The sequence below is a fragment of the Octopus bimaculoides genome, chromosome 24 (genome assembly GCF_046866305.1).
Source record: "Octopus bimaculoides isolate indiv1 chromosome 24, ASM4686630v1, whole genome shotgun sequence".
In the NCBI taxonomy this organism is placed as follows: Eukaryota; Metazoa; Mollusca; class Cephalopoda; order Octopoda; family Octopodidae; genus Octopus; species Octopus bimaculoides.
The window spans coordinates 30,896,286-30,920,364 of NC_142951.1; the positions used below are offsets into that span (position 1 = coordinate 30,896,286).

At 34.4% G+C, this 24,079-nt stretch overlaps 1 protein-coding gene across 50 annotated transcripts in view; it reads right to left on the reverse strand.

Annotated features, from left to right (window-relative positions):
* Nucleotides 1-23,946, reverse strand: part of LOC106871687 (ATP-dependent chromatin remodeler CHD5) — a 98,990-nt gene extending 75,044 nt beyond the window's left edge. For 23 of the 50 annotated variants that reach the window (XM_089340801.1, XM_089340817.1, XM_089340822.1 and 20 more), the window contains exons 1-7: nt 23,389-23,946; nt 11,866-12,015; nt 8,295-8,464; nt 5,936-6,028; nt 4,634-4,868; nt 3,174-3,346; nt 933-1,127 (exon numbers count right to left, since the gene is read on the reverse strand). In XM_089340801.1, coding sequence (XP_089196927.1) covers nt 933-1,127; nt 3,174-3,346; nt 4,634-4,868; nt 5,936-6,028; nt 8,295-8,464; nt 11,866-12,015; nt 23,389-23,455 — 1,083 coding nt within the window. In that variant the 5' untranslated portion in view covers nt 23,456-23,946. The remainder of the gene's footprint in view (nt 1-932; nt 1,128-3,173; nt 3,347-4,633; nt 4,869-5,935; nt 6,029-8,294; nt 8,465-11,865; nt 12,016-23,388) is intronic. The other 27 variants (XM_089340803.1, XM_089340802.1, XM_089340819.1 and 24 more) reach the window with 5 other exon arrangements.
* Nucleotides 23,947-24,079: the final 133 nt, after the last annotated feature.

Sequence of the window (24,079 nt, forward strand, 5' to 3'; positions counted from 1 at the left end):
TATTCTGATAGTGTAGAGTAACTCCTTTTTGAAATTCCACATAAGAAATCTTAACAGCTTCATTTTTTTTTTTTTTTCTTCTTTAATTAGAGTCATCTCTTCTTTATGACTTCTTCAATACCACCTTCCTGAACCCTTTTACATTCAAACCAATCATATCCAGCCTATATATTTTGTTTTATGTAGAAACCAACCAGATCAAGCCTCTCATGCCTACCCTACAATGTTATCCTAAAAGTAAACAATCACATCATCAAAATCCTAAAGCTACGAGATAATACACGATTACTTCAAATCGATTTGAATGATTAAGCATTACATTTGATTGAGTAATCTGAGTGCTAAAGGGTTAATGTACAACTGTTAATCTTCCAGATAACCATATTAATTTCCAATTTATATGCAACGGGACAAGAGTGGTAGCTCTGCTTGACATCCTCAATTATTGCACAAAAGCAACTTCCTCAGTTACTGAGCAATAAGCTCAGAGTAACATTAAACAACAAAATGCTCTATACCTCTGACTAATGTATTTAAATAATAAAATACTATTTTTTTCAGAATTACTAGGTTAAAAATAAAAGTCGTTAGTCTTCCTTACCAAGTTCTTTAAGTAGTCTTAACTAAAAAGCAATGATAGTATATAATAAGAAAGTCCTTTAACCTACAATCGCAAGGTCCTTGATTTCCAACTGGCAACATGCTACATTACACATACTGTGTGTGTAAGTGAGATCACATGTGCAACAGCAATTGTACAAATTCATCAGTGTCTAAGTAGGTGATTTTGATGTGTGTGTGTGTCGGTGTGTCTGTGTGTGTGTGTGTGTGTACGAGTGAGAATGCATGCACATGCTCGTGTGCATATTTGAATATTGTGGGGATTTTGTAAGAGTACGAAGGACTGTATGAAAAGTCAGGAATAACATTACCACCTCGTATCCTTCACCATCGCCATCATCAGGGAATTTGCTGGTTGTCTTAGTTTTTTTCCTCTTAGCTTTAGTTCTCTTTGTTCTTCTTTTACCAGCATTTGCCTCAGCTTTACTGTCACTGATAATGCTGGCTTCCTCTAACTGACGTTCAAATTCCTCATCACTTGTATTAAAACCAGCATCTTCATCATCCTAAAAATTCAACCATAAATGATCAATACAATTTCAAACGAATAATTTCATTCAATTTCACAAAAGGAAAAGAGGGGAAAAAAAAAACTTAATCTTTCACTTTTAAACCACCCCCACCCAAAACAGTCTGTGTGTATCTGTTCATATTTAGAGCAAAATAGCAACACAGACTGTATTACTATATTAGTAGAGGCTTGGTACATCATTTGGCATTGTTACAACATGGTTCTTGGAATTACTTGGCTTTTTTTTTTTTCTCTGCAGCCTTCTATGACCTATCTTTTGAAAAGTTATGAATTTCAAGGATTTTCAAAAGAAACTAGGAGTGCAGTGAGTAAAAAGAAATGCAATAAGTATAACTGCATGATTCCATAATTTGACTTGATAAAGCAATTTTAAAATTTACATAACATTTGATATTTTAAATTACTGGTTAACTGAGTAACAAATTCTGCTTAGCTGACGATGAGGGTTCCGGTTGATCTGATCAATGGAACAGCTTGCTCATGAAATTAGCATGCAAGTGGCTGAGTACTCCACAGACACGTGTACCCTTAAAGTAGTACCCAGGGAGATTCAGCTTGACACAGGATGCGACAAGGCCAGCCCTTTGGAATACAGGTACATACTACTCGGTTTTGAGAGCTGAGTGGACTGGAGCAACATGAAATAAAGTGTTTTGCTCAAGAACACAACATGCTGCCGGGTATCAAACTCACAACCTTACAAGCATGTGCCGAATACCGAAACCACTAAGCCATCCACCATCACATCTAGTTGTAATTAGTGAATTCATTTCCATTTGTAATATTTTGATAAACATCATCATTTTTCTTATATGTGTCATCTCTTGTATGCTTGGGAATTCAATGAAAAACCCAATAATGTGCACAAATCTTCTTTAAAATCCCATACTACACTTTTTTGTATAAATCCCAACTAAATATCAACAAATATCTTCACGTTTCACCAATTTCATCTATACTTACCTGTAATTAGAATAGTTTAGAGAAAACTAAGCTGTAAGAACCTTTTGTTGTGTTCCAAATGCCATTTTATGAAATCTATTTACATTCACATTAAGTTTTTTTAGAATTTAATTGAAAAAGAGTGGATTTGTTCTTAGAAATATAATAAGGAAATGGTTAAACAAGTCTGAAATCACATGAAGATGACATCATATCTTCGTAACTATTTCTATGGGGACGACATTGACTAAAGAGTAAAACACCAATTCAACAAAATGCCGCAAACTCCTGAGAAAAACGAGAAAATTGAACTTATACAATTCTATCATTAACCAAGAATTCGATAAGTTCTACACTAAGGCAGATGACAATCTTCAACCCGAGAAAAGACAAAAAACATTTTGAAATTATTCTAATACCATTCTGGAGTTTAAACCTATCCGTTACACTGACCCCTCAATACCCAATATATAGTAAACTTGTACAACATTTTAAATTGTTTCTATTGCCTGCTTGATTTCACTGGTCTGTTTCTCTAATGATTTTCTTATTGCAGACTATGTATATTTTCAAATATGTGATTTAACATTTATTTATCCCTGCCTGTATATTAACTTTCCCACTGATATAATGTGACTTTTACAACAATAACTCTTCCAAGACCAGATAACATACTCTCCTTTTCTTAAATTCTAAATTAGCCTATCATCAGAAATCTATCTGGGAGTTGTACCAGACATTCAACACTATACATACATGAATATATATATAAACACTCACTCACACAAATCCTCACATCCACAGTCATATACATCCAGAGACAGACACAGACAAACAACAACAACAACAACAACAAAGAGTAGGACGTAACAGCAAAAGCCAATAACTAAGAAAGGTTTCACTATATGTTAACCTACCTTAAGGATAGCAGTAAAACCAGAACAGAGCATGGTTCTACTATCTATGAACCTACCTTAAAACAGGGCAACTGATAGCAGCACTATCTATCTGACTGGGTTGACTCGACACATTCAATTGACATTGAATGATGACTGAATCAGAGGATAGAAATACTCACGGTACTAGCCTTCCTTCTCTTTTTCTTCTTAGTAATTTTTATTTTCAATGGAGCTACAGCTTTCTTAGTTTTGGTTTTCTTAGTCTTTGTAGGGCTCCTCTCGTCCATCGCTTCACTTCCTTCGCCTTCCTGGTTTTCACGAAGCACTGCATCCAACTGTTCGTCGTCCATAGCTGAGCAACAAGAAATTGAAAATTACTTAAATTCAATGTTTTCACAAGCTTGTCCATCTTAGTTTTCCTAAAGCCCAGTTTTGATTTCCTGAGGGTCCCAACTACTGTAGCACTAAAGAATTCTTCTACAACAAAGCTTTTGGAATGTTACAGCATCTTCATTTTAATGTCCACTTTTCCATGCTTGCATGGGTCAGTCAGAATTTGTTGAGGTAAATTTTCTGTGGCCAGATGAACTTGTCACCAACTCTCATTTGTTACCAAGAAAAGTTCTATTTCCCCATGAGCGGACAGGTTTTCACAGATGACTGGAAATGAAAGACACTGCTTGTGTTACTGGATACTCATTTACAACTACCACACCATATCATAGTAAAGAGGCAGCAGACATATACATCATCACCTTTTAACGTCCATTGTGCATACTGGATTGGCTTGGACAGTTTAGTAGGGAGTTGGCTTGCTGGAGGGCTGCCCAGGCTTCATTTGTCTGTTTTGGCATGGTTTCTGGATGCCCTTCCCAATTCCAACCACTTTACAGAGTGTGGGTGCTTTTATATGGCACTGGCATGGACACTTTTACTAAGTATGTATGTATATATGTATGCAGACACGACAGGCTTCTTTCAGTTTCTGTCTACCGAATCCATTGACATGGCTTTGGTCAAACCAGCGCTTAATAGAAAACACTTGCCCAAAGTGCTAGACAGTGGGACTGAACCCAGACCCATGTGGTTGGGAAGTAAATTTCTTATCACACAGCCCTACCTGCAACTTACATGTACATCTATGTAAACTCGATACTATATAAAGAGGGAAACTGCTGTTTGAATGTATCGAGGTAATTTGCTGAATTCTGATGCATTTTTAATATTCCCTTATTTGAATGAAGAAAACTACACTGGCAACAGTGACACACACACACAAAAATAAAACGTTTTACGTCAACACATTAAATAATATTCATATACATAGAAACAAGTCTCAATTGCTCTCAAGGCTACCATCTATAATTTGCTTTTCAAATTCCTTGTCACCTGCAAATCACAATCTCTCTGCTAAATACCCTCTAATCTCAATGACAGCTGAACATATAACAAAGGTAAATGTAATTTTAAATTTGATACAAGATATTTTTTTTGTACCTATCTCATTGAGGGTTGCAAATATTAATAATCATTTTTTTTTTCCGAGCCATCTCCAATAATTTGCCAACAAGAACATTAGATATGTCTCAAATTTAACCACCAAATCAAAAGATGTTTGAATCTTAATAGTATACTTTACCTCGTTGTTTCGCCTTAGACTTGTGAGGATTCTTCTCACAAAATTCCCGCCATTTTGCAGCCACAATGGTTATCAATTTTGCCATGGCAATTTTGGGGTTTTCTTTTGTAATCAACGGCCGTATAAACTGACTAAATGCTTTGTAATTATTCAGTGTTTGATAATCTTCTGCACAGAATTCTACATCAACATTATTTAATCCATATTCAGCACAAATTTCATCAGATGTTCGTTCCTGATAAAGAAAAGGTAAAACAATACTTGAAATCAAAAAGGAAGACATAAAGGATTACATCACATTATTATTAAAGAAAACTGGATAATAAACGGATATCATCAGAATACAAGGCTTATCAATTAATATCAAAACACAAGAATTATTTATCAGTGGATATCAGAAAGAAAAGGTATTTTCAACTTTTATTATTATAGTTTTATTACTACATGTTAATAGTCAAAATCTCACCAGGAGTGTAACTATCTACACATGCATTACATCATTTAATGTCCACTTTTCCATGCTTGCATGGATTGGACATGATTTGAGACAAACCTTCTATGGCCGGATGCCCCTCCCATCTTCAACCCTCACCTGTTTTCAAGCAAAGCAATATTTTCCCAAATGTTGACATACTTTTCAAAGAACAACCTCACTTGTATAATAATGGTGCTCGTTTACAACCATCACATGATGTCTAGATGAGAGTGTATGTATGTATGTATGTATGTATGTATATATATACATATATATATATATACATATACACATACATCTTTTAATCTTTTACTTTCTCAGTCGTTTGACTGCAGCCATGTTGGAGGACTACCATGAAGAGTTTGGTCAAAGAAATTGACCCCAGGGCTTATTTTTTGTAAGCCTAGTACTTATTCTATCAGTCTTTTGCCAAACCACTAAGTTACAGGGACATAGGCACACCAACATTGGTTGTCAAGCGATGGTGGACACTTGCCCAAGGTGCCATGCAGTAGGACTGAACCCAGAACCATATGTTTGGGAAGCAGGCTTCTTACCACACGGCCATACCTGCACCAGGCCTCCAACATAGTTTCTGCCTACCAAAGGATATGGGGCTATAGAGGAAGGCACTAATCCAATGTGCTGTACAGAGGTACTGAACCAAAGACCAGATGGTTGACAAGTAAGCTTCTTAGCTGCACAGCTACACCTAACCCAAATGCCTAACAAACCTACTGCAAAGATTCCCTAATTCCAGTTCTACATTGAAACAATTATTTGCAACCATTCTTTATTTGTATAGTTTCAAAATGTTCGAATTTCACCTTATCTTGTGCCTTAGCCTTTTTCTTTCTCTCTTTAGGAGATATTTCTTCAGCCTCATGGTCAGATTGTTGAACGGCTGCTGAGTCGCTATCCTGTAAACAGAAATTACAAATAAGCAAATACGAAAACAAGTCTAAACTCTAGTAGAGTTATAAAGAATTTATAATCATTTCAAACTGTGGTTTACTTTCAATTGTTCTTTATAGTTTCACTTTACCGTAAAAACTCATGTAATTCATGCATTTTTTCGCAAAAATAAAAATAAACTTTAGGGGTGCTTAAATTACATGAGTAGATCATTTCCAGAATTTTTTTTTTTTTTTTTTTTTTTTGAAAAAAGACGTACAAAATGTAAACATTCGTATCAGAAGCCATATAAAGTTGCTTTACATGGCTTACAACAAACAAGGAAATTAAAGAATCTTATTGTCTAACAATTATTTACAATGCTAATTGTTGGCGCATTTGGGTTTTTATTTTTAATTTCAAATCCCACCAGAATTAAATTTTACCCTTCATAAATATTTCTCCCTAAAAGTATGTAACACAGAGCCTATGTAATAAAGAATATCTACTACATTTCTTCAATATCACATTTATTTTGTATTAAAATTTGCCAACTATAGCATTACTGATTATAGTCAGCCAGTGAGACAATAACTGGGACTTCTGACTGCAAGAAGTGTCAAGAAAGTGTCCATAACTCAACATAGAATTATCAACCGGAGACTTTCTTTGCAGAACGATAATTTTTCAGTTGCCTCCATGTTTATATTCTTTACTAATATATATTTTATTTATATGTACGTGTGTGTTGTTGCCTAAGCCGCTGCAAAACTACAAGGCTACACACCAAACTTTTTAACCACACAGCTATTCATATATAAACACACACATACAACTTTGCTAGATCACTGGGCAAATTTCCGAAATAAGCAACGCATTATTCACTGTGGAAAAAATTTTCTTGTGTAATCAGAAATAATTAGGAAAATGTAATTTCCTCTTAAATTCCTTAAGCATCTACATTATTTTTTTATTATTTCCTTGGCTTTAAATCCACGAACACAAAAATGAACTCATTTTCACTTGTATACATAATTCTTCATTTAAAACAGATCAGCTCTAACATGCTGTCTCTATTAATATCAACATTTAATGTCTTCTTTTCGACTTTCTCATGCTTGCTTATTCTATTGATCTCTTTTACCAAAATGCTAAATTAAAGGAAGTGAAACAAACCAATGTCAGTAGTCAAGCAATGGCAGGGGACAAACACAAACACAATGGGAATCTTTCAATTTCTGTGTACCAAATATATACACAAAGGCTTTTATTGGCTTGAGGTTGTAGAAGATACTTGCCTAAGGTTCCACATAGTGGGACTGAACCCAAAATTATATGGCTGGAAAGCAAACTTCTTACCACACAGCCATAACTGTGCCTACACACACACACACACACACACACACACACACACACACACACAGAGGCTTCCAGACAAGTTTTTATCAACCAAATCCACTCAGAAGTCATTGGTCAACCCAGGAGAAACTTATCCCAAGTGCTACATTGTGGGACCAAACCCAAAACAATATGGCTGCACAGTAAGCTTCTTAACCACACAGCAATACTTGCACCTCTGAATAACAAAAACTTAATTTTTTTCCCTTAAAACCCCCCCACAAGACATTAAACTATTATTTATTACACACTGAGCAATCAAGAGCTACAATACAAATTACACATCCAAAACACCAACCAACCAATTGCTGCTATTACAACTATGCTCTACTCCTTTGAACGAGCTAGTCGCACACCACTTCTCCCATGTTCATCTAACTCCTTGTGTTATCCTTACTCGGTCTCCACCCACTTCTGTCCAGGTTTTGCACAAACTACTTGACCAGATGCTTTTAAATGCAAAGATCTTTTTCCTTGAGTTTGTTTCAGTCATTCGACTGCAGCCCTGCTGGAGCACCACCTCAAAGGGTTTAGTCCAACAAATCAGCCCCAATATTTTTTGAGTCTGGTGCTTATTCTGTCAGTGTCATTTGTCAAAACCCCTATGTTACAGGGATGTAAACAAACCAACAGCACTTGCCAAGCGATGGGAGGAGACACAAAGATACAAACACTCTCCCATACAGGTTCCCTATACCACATTCACTCTCAAGGCATTGATCAATTCAGAGTTATCAGAAGACACTTGCTCAAGGTGGCATACAGTGGAACTGAACCAGGAACTACAGGGTTGCAAAGTGAGCTTCCCAACCACAACTATGTCTACACCTAAGCCATACCTGTGCCGATGCATGGAAAAAAAAAACATTTGTTTAAAAAAATGATTGTACTGACTTTACTGACTTCACCACCACTATCCATCGGCCGCAGTATTTTCTTTTTCTTTTTTGACCGTTTCTTCTTTTCAGTGGCATCTTTAGATTTCTTCTTTTTTGATTTTTTTTCTGTGACAACTTCTTGTGTTGTCATAGCAACCTCATTAGTAACATCCTCAGTCTCTTCTTCTGAAAAAGTATTTAAAATCCAACATGAGCAATAGTGGAACAACAGAGGATGGACCCACTGGATTCAATACAGTTTTATTCTAACAAACTTAGAATAGCTATTGAAAAAGCAACAACAAATGTAAGTTAGCTTCAATCATGACTTTGGATAAAAAAGAAACAATTTTGTTTTCGTATCTAAAAGTAGAAAAATTTTAATTAATATTTGTTTCAACATAATTTATGAAAGCAGACTTAAAATTACAAATTTAAAATGAGCAAAGTTTAAAAAGATTAATGTTAGAATTTTTTCAAGTGATTTATTTATTTTTTTTTTACAACAAATAGTTTTAACCCTTTAGCATTCAGATTTCTGTCAAATGTAATGCTTATTTATTCACAGTTTTGAATTAAACATGCATTATCTTGTAGCTTTGAAATTTTGATGATGTGATTGTATGTATATTTTTAGAACATTGTAAAATGGCCTGTTTGAACATAAAACAGAATATTTGGACCAGATTATGGCCAGTTGAAATGCTAAAGGGTCAAATAAAAAGCAGAATATTTACTTCAAAAAATTATTCACAAGCCAATTTCTTAAGAGAAATTAATAATTACACAGACACAAAAATAAGTACTTTTCAAACCAAATAAAATATACATTTTTTTTTTTTACACATACAATAAATTAAAAAGGTCAGAATACATCACCAAACTGTGAATTAGAAAATCTTTACTTCAAACTACAACTGGCCTAAAATCTTATAGAAAGTTATCTTCATTAAAAATTCTATTTGAAGGAGGTGAATATCAATTTTGTTTTCTACACTAACGACACTTGATGCTTACAAGTAAAAGCTACCTGGATTTCTAATTCTTTATTAATGAAATCTACGAAAGAAAACTAATTAAAAACAAGGTCTACTAAAAGACAATGTTTGCTATATCTCCACTACATATCAAAATGTCACTACAAAGGAATATCAATACACAGCCACTCCACCTACTAGAAACAGCAGTCAAACCGCATTAGAATCACACTTACTGTGTGAAACAATATTGGATAAAGTTGTCTTGGATAAAGAATGAATGAATAAAAGCATGAAGATGCTTTTGATCATAGATTTGCTTAATCAGAGATGATCTGGGGTCAAACAAGAACCAGCACATTTTATAGAAAAATTTTATTTTGGGGGGGAAAACATTCACTTCAGAAATATTGGGAGCCTTTAAGTCTCACTTCAAGGGAATAAATTAAGAAAATGTTTCTATCTTGCTCTGAAGATGGTAAATTTTCTTATTTTCACTTAGAAATTTACATAAATCTAAAATTCCTCTTGAGAACTGGAATTTAAGTTACAAGCCAACAACTGTATTTGGCTGAACAAAGTAACCAATTTTAAATGAATCAAAGAGATGGTGCTATGGAACTGGCCTGCTCAAGGACCAAAGTAGGAAGTGCTTTTTTAATAAACTGGTTTTACTAAAAAGCTTAAAAACCGAAAGTAAAAACCCACGAAGAAAAGTATCAACCTAACCACAATGTCTTCAAACAGTAAGAAACAAAAAAGTTTCAAACCAATTGTGGATGCATAAACCACATTCTGACTGTATATCAGTTACTTCTGACTACTAACCAAACATATTTTTCAACTAAAGACCACTTTCCATTCAATTAAGTTGAAAACAAATGGTTCACAAGACAAAACTGTGCCCAGAAAGTTCACCACTATCTGCACTGGGTTCAGGTGTTACTGTGGAATCTACTGCAGGCAATCACCTGCTCTGCTTCACTTTGCCTCTATGACTGACATGGCTACAGCAAACTTACTCCTTGGAACCAACACTTTAAAAGGTCTCCTAAGAAACTGATTAAATGACAGGGATCAAAAATGGTTTGGTTTAAAAAGCAGAAGCATCCGCTCCACCGTTTCTAAGGAGCTTTGTCTCCTCTTCTGAGTGTATAATATACCTATAAGGCCGAGACAGCACATAGCTGAACCAAATTAATGGCCTCTAGATATATATGAGCAGTATAATTTCCAACATCATTAAAGGGAACAACAACAGAGAGCTTATATTACATCCAGTGTGTGTAACCAAGTATGACACGGACAAGGCACAAAACTAGTTGAAAGAAGCTTATAATGTTCTAGTAGAACCAGTATTGTCGTAAAGCTACCAGATATAGAACATACAAACATTCCTTGTTGGTTAACCATATAGGGGTAAGCAAAGCTGCAATGTTCCTTGCATGCTCTGTTGAGTGTATCTCAAAACACCACCAGATCTTCTAAAGGAAGTCATCTGTACTTTTGCCTAATTCCACCAGCACCACCACCACCACTGCTAATCTGATCAATTGTCCTCACAGCTAATCAGAAGATCAGTGAAAGCACTGGTGGTATTCTGCTTACAGAGTTTGTCTGTAACGGGAAAACAATTGGGTTAGAAAATGAGCTGGCAACAAGAGATGAAAAAGCAACTACCAACTTCATCTACCAACCTTCCAAATTACAAGTTTAACCTCACACGACTTAAGATATTCCCTATATTGACAAACCCAGTTAACAATGGAATCCATCATCTTTCCTACCTCGCGTCTCTTAATGGTGATCATGACAAAGGGAACCATTTATAAAGCAATATAAACTTTATAAAAGAAGACCTTTAAAAGCAGGCTGTTCTTACAATTGACATGCTGCAGCTAAAATATAGACTGGACAACTCGCATGCAGAACTTTCTGAATGGCACGCCAATGAAAAACTACCTTCAATTTTTTAATCTGCCTAATGAGCCAGGTCACATGTGGCCTGCTTCTCTGAAAAGGTTACCCATGCTTGGATTAGACAATGCTGTCCTCTTATTGAAGACAGAATTCTAACATTTCCAGAATGAAGTATCTCTTTTTAAAAATAGGAGACCTAGCCAGACATCTTACAAAATAGATATACATAACTTGGGTGTCCATCTAATGAATAAAGTCACTCGTCAAAAATTCACTGTCTTTCTAATACAGACACATACAATTTCCACCAAGCAACTAATAAGAGCTGTCAATCAATTTGTCCTGTATATTGTACACTGAAAATGTTTACAACATAAAGCAATATAAGTTTAGCCAAGTTATGAGTTAGTAGTATTGTTGAATTGGTTAGATACAAAAAGAAAACATAAGAAAATAAAGACAACCATTCAACATTGACATTAATACAATGAACACTTTCGCCAATAACAAAGACAAACAAAAAAAAAATAATTAGAGAGAAATAAATACACTCAACACTGCTAAAGTGAGTTTAAAGAGGGGCGGAATAATGGATTTTTTTTCTGTGTTAGAAAGCATACCAAGAAACACTACACAATTTCTACTACAAAAACAGCTGTGAGTAGAAAGAAAAAGCGAATCAGTACTTACGAACAGGTAAAACACACTGAGATTCTGGTCGCTCCTCATCCTCCTCCTGCTCACCCATTTCCTCTTCTAAGAGAGGTGTAGGGAGCAAGGGAGGTGGAGGTGTAGCCGACGCAGAGCGGGAAGAGGTGGATGGTGGTGGTTGTTCCATCTCTGAAATTTAAATAATTATAAATTTCAACCAACTTCCATCATTTAAAAATCAAGTACACATTATTTTACACGATGTCTTGTATACAAGTTTTATATACACACAAAATAATTTGGGAAAGCATCTTTGCAGCTGAGTATGTGTCTGTCTATTTAAAGTCCTGCACTCACTATTATAAAGATCAGGTTTAACTTGACAAAAGGATTTAAAACTTTAATATTTTCCAAAAAGGGAACTCTCAAAAATCTTCATTAATATGTTAATTTTCCAGAACAAAAATTTTCCTCCTACCAACTGCTGCATTAAACCAAAATAAAATAAAATTTCCTTTCTGAACTGACAAATTAATCCTAATATAAAAATCTTAAGTCAATTACAATTAAGTAAAAAAGAAAATTTAACAAATTAATGTAAACAGCATTCATGTAATAGATAAGTTTGAATTTCAGTACATTTTTCTTCTTCATTAGCAGTGAGATTTTGTAAAGTGTAGACAATTTTAAAACAGGTCTTAACAAAAAGATACCACCTAAGTAGACTACAAAAACTATGGTTAATGTTATCAAATGAATGCAGAGCAGTCTGATCACTGCGAAGTGAATTTGATAAAATATTCCATTTCAAAAAAAGCAGCTTAATTAATGGTCCCCTCTTCAAGTAAACTATATTTAAATATAAAAATCATTAATAAGTATTGAGAAACTTGTGCTAACAATTGTCACAAAATCATAAATTTAATGTTTTTTTTTTTTAGTTCTAAGAAATAACTAAATGATTAACCTGAAAAAAGGTCTTTGATACTATCTGCACAAATTAACTAACGTCAGAAATAATTATTAATTATCCTTCCATTTTGAATATGACAAAAATCACATCTGCTTCCTTGAATTTGCTCTACTGGCCATGTGTGCCTTTCAAATTTTTTGTTACTTGCAACTAATCTCTCTAGTTTTGCTAATGAAAGATACTATGTATTTATTCAAACCACTAAAACATGTTAAATCTCCTACTGTTTTGAAAAAGCAATGATACAAAACAATTATGCTTTTGGTCATAGGCCTGCTCAACCGAAAGTGACTTGGATCTACACAAATTTGGAGCTAAAATCATATGCAGTTACAACTAAATCTCTGCAATATAAGCCTAAATCTCCATTTGCCGAGGCTGCAAATAAAGGTAAAATTGCCACAAGGAATTTAGATATCTGTTACAAAAAGAAGTCACAAGAGTTGTATTTTTATTTACAAGAAGGAAAATCTAAAAGTTCTCAAAAATCCTGTGTAAAATACGGGTTTCAAGTTTTGGCAAAAGGCCAGAGGGTTTGGGGGAGGGACTAAGTCAATTATATCGACCCCCAGTGTAACTGGTACTTACTTTATCGACCTCAAAAGGCTAAGGTGGGGCCCCGGCGGAATTTGAACTCAGAACGTAAAAAGACAAAATGGCACTAAGTATTTTTCCTGGCATGCTAAAAATTCTGCCAGCTCACTGCCCTAATCTTGTGTAAAATATTTTTTTTAAATGTTTGTGAAATTAATTCTAAGCAAAACTTCTTCAATAAATGAGATGGCTATTGATCCCAGTGCCATCTATTCACTGATCTAAAACAGATTTTAGAGAAACAAAATACATAATTATAACTGTATAAATACAATCAACTGTATTAATATATGTCACATAGAAAAATTAAATATTTCTTTAAAAAATACTGACAAAAATACCTTGTATTTCTATCACTTTGAGATTAGTGTTTTTTCTGCACTTTTAAAACTCAATGTTTTAACAATTACAACTTTCACATTCCTAAAAGTGTTATACTTAAGTATTTTGGAGATTTTTTTCAGTAAATGTATTTCACTTTGGTTCCTTTTTAGTTTACTTTGAATTCTCAAAACTGGACTCCTCTAATCCAAAACTAGTCAAATATGTTCAAAGATATTAGAGTGGTCATGTTTACCTTAGTATATATAATAAAAAAGATGCATTTTGATATTCAAACCAGACCCAATTGTAAAACAACAGTTCTGATTTTTTTGAATACTACTTCAAACCCACCTGACTTATATCATCATTGACAAATAAAATATGTAATTTAATGTATTTTCTTTTTTTTTTCTTTTTTGCTTTGATTTTTAAAATGCTGATGAAAACTTATCCAGTCCCTATAACCACCAAAACTTTTTAATATATGAAGAAGTTCTTTGATCTCAAAATACCTGGAAGTCAAAGAGGAAGCTGTAAATCCACAGAAGACAAATATATGATCTTTAACCATTACTACTGCCACATGTTATAAAGACTGGTTCTGTCTATGCCCATACCTAGCCCTTTCAAGTCCCTTTTAACTGCAGCTAAACATTGTAGTTTCATTCTTCATTGACATACAAGTTAATATGACTCAATAATTGACAGATACTGGCACAAGATCAATGTTTTTAAACTCCACTGATAATTTATTTTAAATAGTTCCTTTAAATTGATAGTGCTATCAGATTGAGACTTGGAAATTTTAAATCTATGTAACACCAACATCAAAACAAACTGAACTGTTGAAGTAATATGTGAAATACAGTCCCAAAATAGATTTAAGCTTTCAAGTCTGAATCTTTCTAAAAATGGAATTGGTTCAAATTTATTTGATGCTTTATAGTAATTAAAAAAAATTTGAAAGCTGACCAGTTATTTATCATCTAAAACCCCGATTCCTATAAAATTTTTATTTGAAGTACAAAGGAAAAATGAATGCTGTAATCAAACTATTATATATGCAGCCCAGTTCTTCAGTCCTCACATTTTCTTCCTTTTAACAAATTCTTTTATTGATCTTTTAGTAGAAAGTGATTTTTAAAAAAAACAAAAAAAAACATTTCATATCTTGAAATATTTTAAATTGAAATCTTCCCAGCTGGAAAAAACTACCAACTGTTAAATTTTTAAAATCTGGTAAAATGTCCGTAAAAGAAATGGTAACAGCTAAGTGAAATAAATGATCCTCTAAGCTATTAAATTCTCAACAGTATCAACTAGCATGTCTCCTAGCATCAACAGCAACTGACAAGTTGAAAAAGCAGTCATGAATTATATTGATTTTATTTGAACGGTACAAGGACAATTTTTATAGAGCGAGCAGAGTAATTGATTAATCTAATAATATATATATATCTAGCACATAACTAAGTCCTAGGACGCAAAATAAAAATGTCAACCCAATGAGACTGGAACTTAAAAACAGTGAATCCCCACCCTTCTGTCTCAGTCAAATTTTGATGTTCTACTAAATAGTAATCATACACAAACAGCAGAGATTTAACAGGGAGGTCATGCGCTAATCTCAGCATATTTGATATAAAAAGAAAATAGGAAACCTTTATGTTAATGTTTACACAGAGATATAGACTATTACAGACAACCGGTTCTTCTACATTACTCGTCTCCATTATAATGTCAATTACTTCGAGATTATCACGATTATTATCAGTGCTTTAATGAAGAAATTAACACAGCTTTTTTTAAATAATTTTCCTGTTATACCAGAGAAACTAACTATATTCTTTAACATATTTTGTCATGGGTTATTACAGAATGTCTTATATGCCCTCAAATATAAATTCAATTGCAATTATTTTTCATATGCCATTGAAATGTCAATAACTAAAACAAATCTAAAACTATCTAAAAAAAATCCTTGAATCCAGGACCTCCGGACTCTCCCACCTCAGCAATTCAATATTGGATCTATTTATGTAACAGCACTTCAATAATACTAACAATTCCGTCTTTGTAGCAAGTCAACAAGAGCTTCTACAAGGTTGATCAATCTACTAAAAATAACAACCAAACATTCCTCAAATTTCACCCAATCAATGTATAAATAATAATAATAATAAAGATGGTTATAGCTGGATCATATGAAGATCAATGCCTACATACTTCAAATCTTCACGTTTGCCAAATTCTAAGACATCAACTTGGGCAGCAACTTGCCCATAATAAATAAGCACCAAAGAATTTACACTTTGAATATATTAAGTAATCTCTCACTGGCATTGAAGTTCAGCCTCTAAATTTTTACCCCCTCCTGTTGCTACCAACCAGATTCCCCATGTCGTTGCAGCTTCTTCAAGAAACCCACATTAAGCACTAATTCAACCCTTTCTCAAAACTGTCCCTATTTATCTCAGATTTTTCTTTTCAACTATTACCAATTCACGATTTAAATCACCAACTACACAAACCCCATATCCCTTGTTTGGCGTTAATCTGTTTTAAAGTTACTGCTACTACTTCACTTGAGTCTTAGCATTATACAAAGATAAAAACTATTTTCCAACACACCATCTTCTCCGAGTATTCTGTTCATATTTTCAACAAACATTTCAACTTGTCTAATTTCAAAACTTACATTGTTTCAAGTCTTCAATTAACTCTTTCACACACACACACATTTTTATTCCGAATTTCGATGCTATTATTCACACCTGAATACCTCTAGTTTTAAAAATCATCACTTCTCTTGCAACATGAATTCTAAATTAAAAAAATAATAGACACAATTTACTCTAAAAGACCCAAATTTCGCACGAGTCACATAAAACGTTAAACGTAGTCGTAAAAGTCTCTTTGCAACTTTCCACCCATCATTACATTCCCGTCATATCAACATGTTGTACTACACATAGTGGCTAATTTAATTGAACAGGTGTATTGCACACATTTGCCTAGGTGTAACAGTTAAAGTTTTTTTGTTGTTTTTTTTTTAATATTAATAAACAAACTGTGCGAAGGCAAATACGACAGGTTTTACACTATAGAATTGGCCCAATTGTAAATTTTATCAAAATCAATATACGAGCGATTTTGAAACTACGAAATTTTCTTACCAGAAGAACCACACAAGACAAATATATAGAATAATATATGAAAGAAAATGTCAAAATTGGAACTCCGCAAATATTACGTAAGTCTTAGTGACTTTTCTCTTCCGCTCAAAAGATCTGGACTTGGTAAGCAGTTTCGTGAAAAATTTGATTTGAATTAAAATTTTGGTCATTGGAGAGAAGGGTGTATCTAATTAAATGGTGCTAATTGGTTAACGGTTTGTTCATTTGCAAAAAGTTTCGAGTCTACTCAGGTGTGATGGAACCAAACAGTAACAGAATCAAAATGGAACGCCAACAATACCGTCACACATACATACTATATATATATATACACACACACACACACATACATATATATATATATATATATATATATATATATATATATATATATATATATATATATATATATATACCTATATGCAGCTCTACCCAGTAACAATTTCAGTGCTACTCTGCTTGTTCTCAGCCATTACCCAATGCATTAAACACGCGTACACACACAACAATAACTAAAGCTAATCTAGATCGAACAAAGAGGTCTGCGAACAGGAATCAATTAAAATCAATATTAGAGAGACTGACGCAGAGAGAGAGAGAGAGGGAAAGGGAGATTGTGAGTGTGTGAATGTGTGTGTGTGTGTGTGTGTGCGCGCGTGAGTGTGTATGTGGTGCGATGGGCGACTATAATCTTCTGTGCAATGCATCCAAATGCTGGAGCATTCAACTTCATAGACAACACAGCAGCATTTAAGGAAGTGGGCTGGAAAAAACCTAGAGCCAGACACTGTGAGAAGGAGAGGAGTAGGAGGGAGAGAGAGAGAGGGAGGGAGAGCGCGAGCGAGCAAGATGAAGCAAGAGAAAAAGAGGGGGGAGGGAGAGAGAAAGAGAGAGATAGTTGAAGAAAGCTAGGAAGAGAAAGTAGAATTTGATATGACCCTCGACTTCCGGGTCGGGTCAGCGTGCATGCGCAATGATATTTAAATATTTATTAAGACATTTCTCCATCAGTTAACAATGGATCACCTCTCCAGGGTTGTCTCTTCCGTGACTCAATAAAAGATACGAAATCGAAATCAAGAGGGATTTGAATTGGGAACTAAAAAGGAGGTGAAATCTGTTGTGATCGCAAACATTTTCCTTATCTAAAATAAATAAATAAATAAAATTCAAATAAAGTTGGTAAACACCAGGAAAGTGGGAGGAGACAACACAATTAGATAACTATAGTGATGGAAGAGTGAGGGAGGCAGGGGGGGACAGGTTATGGCGGAGGACAAGCGAAGGCCGGGTGCAGTAGTAGGGACAAGACAATACACGAAATAGGAGGAATATAATCTCGTTGTTCCTTCCTCAAAATAATATATCAATACTGAAAGAGGTGTGCTAGCTACTCTAACGTAATAAACTAGAGGATACTGAGCATTGAGAATTCAATTACATACACAAACAAAAAAGAAGAAAGAAAAAAATGATGGCGGTGATGATGACGAGGATAAACGATAATGGCCGTTCTGCAGAATATTTTTTTAAACATAGGTCAAGAGACGAGCCTTATGGCAAGGCTGTTATCGGTCATCAGATTCTTAAAAGACGTATTCAAATATCGCAAAGAACAATCTCAAATAAGATTTGGCAACAGATTTACTTCTATTACAATAATAATCTCGAAACTTAAAATAAAGGCAAAATTTCGCCAAATTACTAAGATCCCTTATGCGTAACATGCAATCACATCAGACGAAAATTATAGAGAAAAAGTTTCGTTGTTAATTCTTAAAATTTACCTCAATTTACCTAGAATTTTTCCCCCCACAAAATAAACTCTTAATTTCTCAATCGCCTAAACTAAGCTCATTATTTCCTATTCTATAAAATTGCTCAACAGCGGCGGATTAACTGCCTTCCTGTATAAATTTAGTTATTCCCCTTCGTGTTCCGATTTCGAATGCCCCCATCTCCTCGAAATTCCCCTTCGTGTTCCGATTTCGAATGCCCCCATCTCCTCGAAATTCCCCTTCGTGTTCCGATTTCGAATGCCCCCCCCCCCCATCTCCTCGAAATTCCCCTTCGTGTTCCGATTTCAAATCCCTATCTCCTCGAAATTAACTTCACCTACTATTCTTTCCAAGATCGATAGAATAGATAGCAATCAAGAAAATACTGGATTAGTTTTAAATCAACTATATTTATAATCCTACTGAGAAACGTTAGCGCGCCAAGCTAAAAATATCTACACATATTTGCTTCTGTTGTTTTCTAGGTTCAAATCACAGCGAGGCCGACTTTACCTGTCGCTCTCTCCCGAGGTTCAAGACCCGTATTCGTCTATTCAATTAATTACACTAAATAGTTGTTTTGTACTAATGAGAGGAATCATTTTTATCAAAACATAAACGGTAGAACTCTCAAATACTTTCCTGTTTTTAAATTCCAACCGAAGTTCAAATCCCAATGCCGGAGTCAAATAAAATACCTATCTACCCGAGTCGATTCAGTTGAATTAGACACGTTTTAATTAAACTAACTTTTACATAACGTCCTCCTTATCAACAGGTTAAACAAAAGTTCAACATGCTGACAATGAGTTGAGCACTATCGCCACAACCTCAAAACTGCATATCATTTGGCAAATATCTGCCTCTATCCTCTGAGGGTCTCCAAATGTCATTCTGACCTGGTGATGTCATTGTCATAATAATCAATGATACAACAAATTTCAAAAAAAACAATAAATAAATAAACGTGTTCGATCTGTCTCGGCCGTTGATGTGTGAGTAACCGTTACATTTCATACCAACAGAATCAACTTGTGTGTGCGACCATGGCCCTCCCACAAATCAACATTCAAGTGCATAATTTGATAATAATTAAGACCCAGGCATCACCGATCTGAAGAGGGGAGGGAATTAATAAAACAACTTCCTAGTGAATATCACAAAAATAGCAATTGATTATTTCGATTTTCTCGCAGATTCTGTTAATCTGTCACAATATATTTGTAAACTGGGTATTTGAAATAAAACATATGCTCCCTGTCTCTAAACACATACACCTGTAGACAGTAAACCATACAAATGAATTTGAATTTATCTTAAAAGAATGATTAATCATCCACCTTTATGAGAACTGAAATAAATGCTAACTCATTACTGCCTCCAAATTTATTTATTAATTTATTTACTTTTCCCATTTTTAAGGTAAAATTTTCCAATATGTCTCCCAACGTAGCCACGTGTGGCAGCTGAGGTGACGGCCAGGCACCTGAACAAAGGCGTCGTTTGATACTACCCCGGGTGGTTGGGGGGCACAGAGGATCGCCGTTGCACATAGCGAAAGAGATGCTTGGTTTCTTAAAGGGAGTTTTCGGAAAACCAGAAGAAAAGAATTCCTGATTCCTAGCTGGTCTCTTTCTTCACAAGCAAACTTAATGTAAACAAACTTTGTATGGATGGCAACAAATTCGAAAAAATTGTAACCAGAAAGCATGTTTAACAGCCAGGGTGATCGAATTTTATCAGGAAATTTTTCACGCAAACAGATTTCGATGATCAAGTGATGAGTATGAACATTGGGTGTAAATAAAAAGAAAGAATTTGAGGAAATCTTAGTCCCTCGATGAGAGCCACTTCACAATATGATTCTATCAAAAGAGAGGAAAACATTAAGCAAATACATGTTTATGTAAAACTAATGAACGAATAGTAAATAGAGAATGTAGTGGGGAAAATCATAAAAGTAAAATAGAAATGTGTTTAAATCCGCTGCAATGTAACACACACATACACACACAGAGACACGAGAGAAAGATTAGGTCGGTTGTGTGAGTAAAAATAATGGCGATGACGTAGATTAAACCCGCCGAAGACGAACTGTTTGGATTTCGTGGAAATAAAGTGAAGATGTTTCGAGTCTTCAGATGTTGGGTTGGATAAAACAAAATCGGGGGGAAACACGGTCAAAGGTGAAGTGATATTAGATTCTTATATAACACGGGTAAGAATGGTAAAAAAAATAATTAAAAAATGCTGGTTGAAACCCATGCAATTAAAACTATGACGGATTTCGTTTGAAAGCCTTTAAACCCAGCACTCGTTCACATTGTATGCTGTCATTCGTAATAAAAATCATTTGTTTTTATCTGAGTTGTACTTTATTTTGTTTATGTTTTATTTTTCAACCCTTAAATATTAAGTACTCGTTATTTCCAGCAGAACCACCTAAAGAAGCGATATTCAACCGGTGCTTTATATTCATTTACATAAAGATTAATTATTATGAAAGCAAAGAAGTGTGATTTATTCAGTGTTTAGAAAATAAACAAAACAAATGCTGCAAAGCTGTTTTTGATGGCAAGACGCGTGTAATAATAACTTTTCCCCGGCAGAATCAAACGAGGTGAGTATAAATTTCACACAATTCAGGAGTATCACCATTGAATGGAAACTAAACTCCTTCTTCCACCATTTAATGCGAGAGGGAAAGGAAGAGAAGTACATGTGTGCGTGCGCGCATGTGTGTGTGTGTGTAAGTGCATCTACATATGTGTGAGTGAGTGAGTGAGTGAAAGGCAGAAAGAGCGCCTGACTACTATTGTGCGCGTTTGTGTGTGTGTATAGCCTATATCTATGTGTGAGTGCGTGTGTTTGCCTCCGTGTGTATATGTACGTGAACGTTGCTGTCGTTCTCTCCGATATGTATGTGTGTGCGTACACATTCATGTGTATGTGCGTATATTGACCCACCAATGTGGCCTCACAGTATTGCGTTTTTTTTTTCTTCTTTTTAGAACGATCTGAATCGTTCCTAATTTAACCTGCTTATTAAACTGAATAACCAGCTTGCTTTACACATACATGTGTGTTTATATATATATATATATATATATATAGTATCTGTTCCAAAAGAACGAAACCATACTTTCTAGCAATAGACTAACAAGCATTACAAATAATTTTTTTAAAAAACAGGTCATATTTTTTGGCCATTAATGTTCGATAGAGAAATCGCTTAAAAACAACACAAAAATGATGGGAGGAAGTATGAGAATTAACCATATATATTCTCACATATATACACACATATAAAGATCGCCATATATATATATATATATATATATATAGGAGAAAGTAGGGACGAATTAAGGTAAGGGGTAGAAATTGATAACTAATTATTATTATCTAAAAGGACGAAGGGTTTGATTATATGTATGTATGTATGGATAGACACACATTCATAAATATGTGGAATTGATCGGAGACGACGGTGATATATATACATATATATATACAATGAAAGAGAGAGAGACAGAGAGAGAGGAGAATGAGTTGATAAAATGGTGGATTGGCGACATGGAGACGGAAAGACGGACAACAGAAGAGAAGCAGGCAGTAATAAAAATCTCTTCATTTACATCATATCTCGTCTCTCTCCACCCACACTCATGTCGGGATTTAGGAAGGTCGAAGTTAGCATGTAATTATTTCTGATTTTTGTTATTAAAACTAATTAAGTAACTTCGTTTTCTTAATTTTTTCTTTTTACTCCATCTAACCACACCAATATATATATATATGAAACCCTGCTTTCCATATATTTTCGAGGTGTGTATATATGTATATATATATATATATATATATATATGTTGTTCTTTTAAAATACATACTTATTTAAAACACGACTGTGTTTTCCTTTTCATTCCTCCAAGAATTTATTTTAGTATTCAGGATCTTTCTAAATATTTTTCACATGTTTGCTTGGAACAGCAAAAGTTCCTGTGTGTATATAAATATATATGTTTGTCTAAGAATCCGTAAGTCAAGGAAACGTATGCACTAATATATTTGCCAATCGGGTTGGATATATATATACATATAGGTGGGGAGACAGAGAGAGAGAGAGAGCAATGTTCGTGTCCCCAAAACAGAGTATATATATATATATATATATATATACCCGTGTAGATTTATATATAGACATATATGCGAATGTATACATACATATATATATATATACCCGTGTAGATTTATATATAGACAAATATATGCGGATGTATACACATAAATGGGAAATAGTTTCTCAAATCAAAACATCTAACATTATTATTGTTGAAAAGAAATCTTTATTATTATTATTGGATCTTATTAAATAAACAGTCGTAAGTAGTTATGAAGAGTAAATTACGATCGCCTGTGTATGTGTATATATATATGTCTGGGGTGTTTAGAGGAATAAGGGCTTTCACTCCATTTTTAAAAGCCATCCGTCTCTCTCTCTCTCTCTCTTTCTCTCACATACACACACTCTTTCTTTCTCACACACACCATACTCTCTTTCTCTCTCACACACACACAAGACACTCTCTCTTTCTGTGTCCGATCATCCATTCAGAAAGAACAATAACAGAATATGAAGAACAATCAGAAAACAGGAATGAAGAAGAAATAATTCCAAGTATATAAAACACACAGACACAATAAATAAAAAAGGATATACCTTCTCCGCCTTCGTCAACTTCCATGTCTTCGGAGAGGTCGTCGTCTTTCTTTAGACCTCCCGGCATTTTGGATGTTAAAGAGATGAGAATAAGAGAAGTCTAGTCAAACGGATTATATATCGATGTATATATACCATACATATATATATATATTCACATATATATGCGTGTGTATATATAAATATATATCCTGGTTCCTTTACCCCTTCTACAGTAAAGCTTTCTTTCTTCTGTCTTTCGTATTATAATATATATAAATATTTATATGATTTGTAGAATCCCAGAAATGTCCTCGTTTCCTTTAACTATTGGAATATAAATATTTTTTTCTCTATTTTTTCGCAGTGGCTTTTTTTAAGAGAGGTTTTGTTCGCTTTGTCTCAAATTCAATATTCGATTTTCGTCCTTTTTGAAATTGTCAGACTTTATATATAAACCTTTGATTTCGTTCTCCGTTTTTAAACGTTGCGTGTCCGCATTTAAAGCCACCACAAATGTAAACGTTGTGTGTCCGCATTAAAGCCACCGCACTGTCTCACAACTACTGCTTCTATGGTGGAGAAGAAGCACTGGGCAGCGCCCGCGTACTATTGTCAGGCAGTTGGGAAGCAGTGGAGGAGGCAGTAGGATTTCGACTGCGAAACAGAGGCTAACAGTATGAGTAGGAGGCGATCGGGCGGCGGTAGTAGG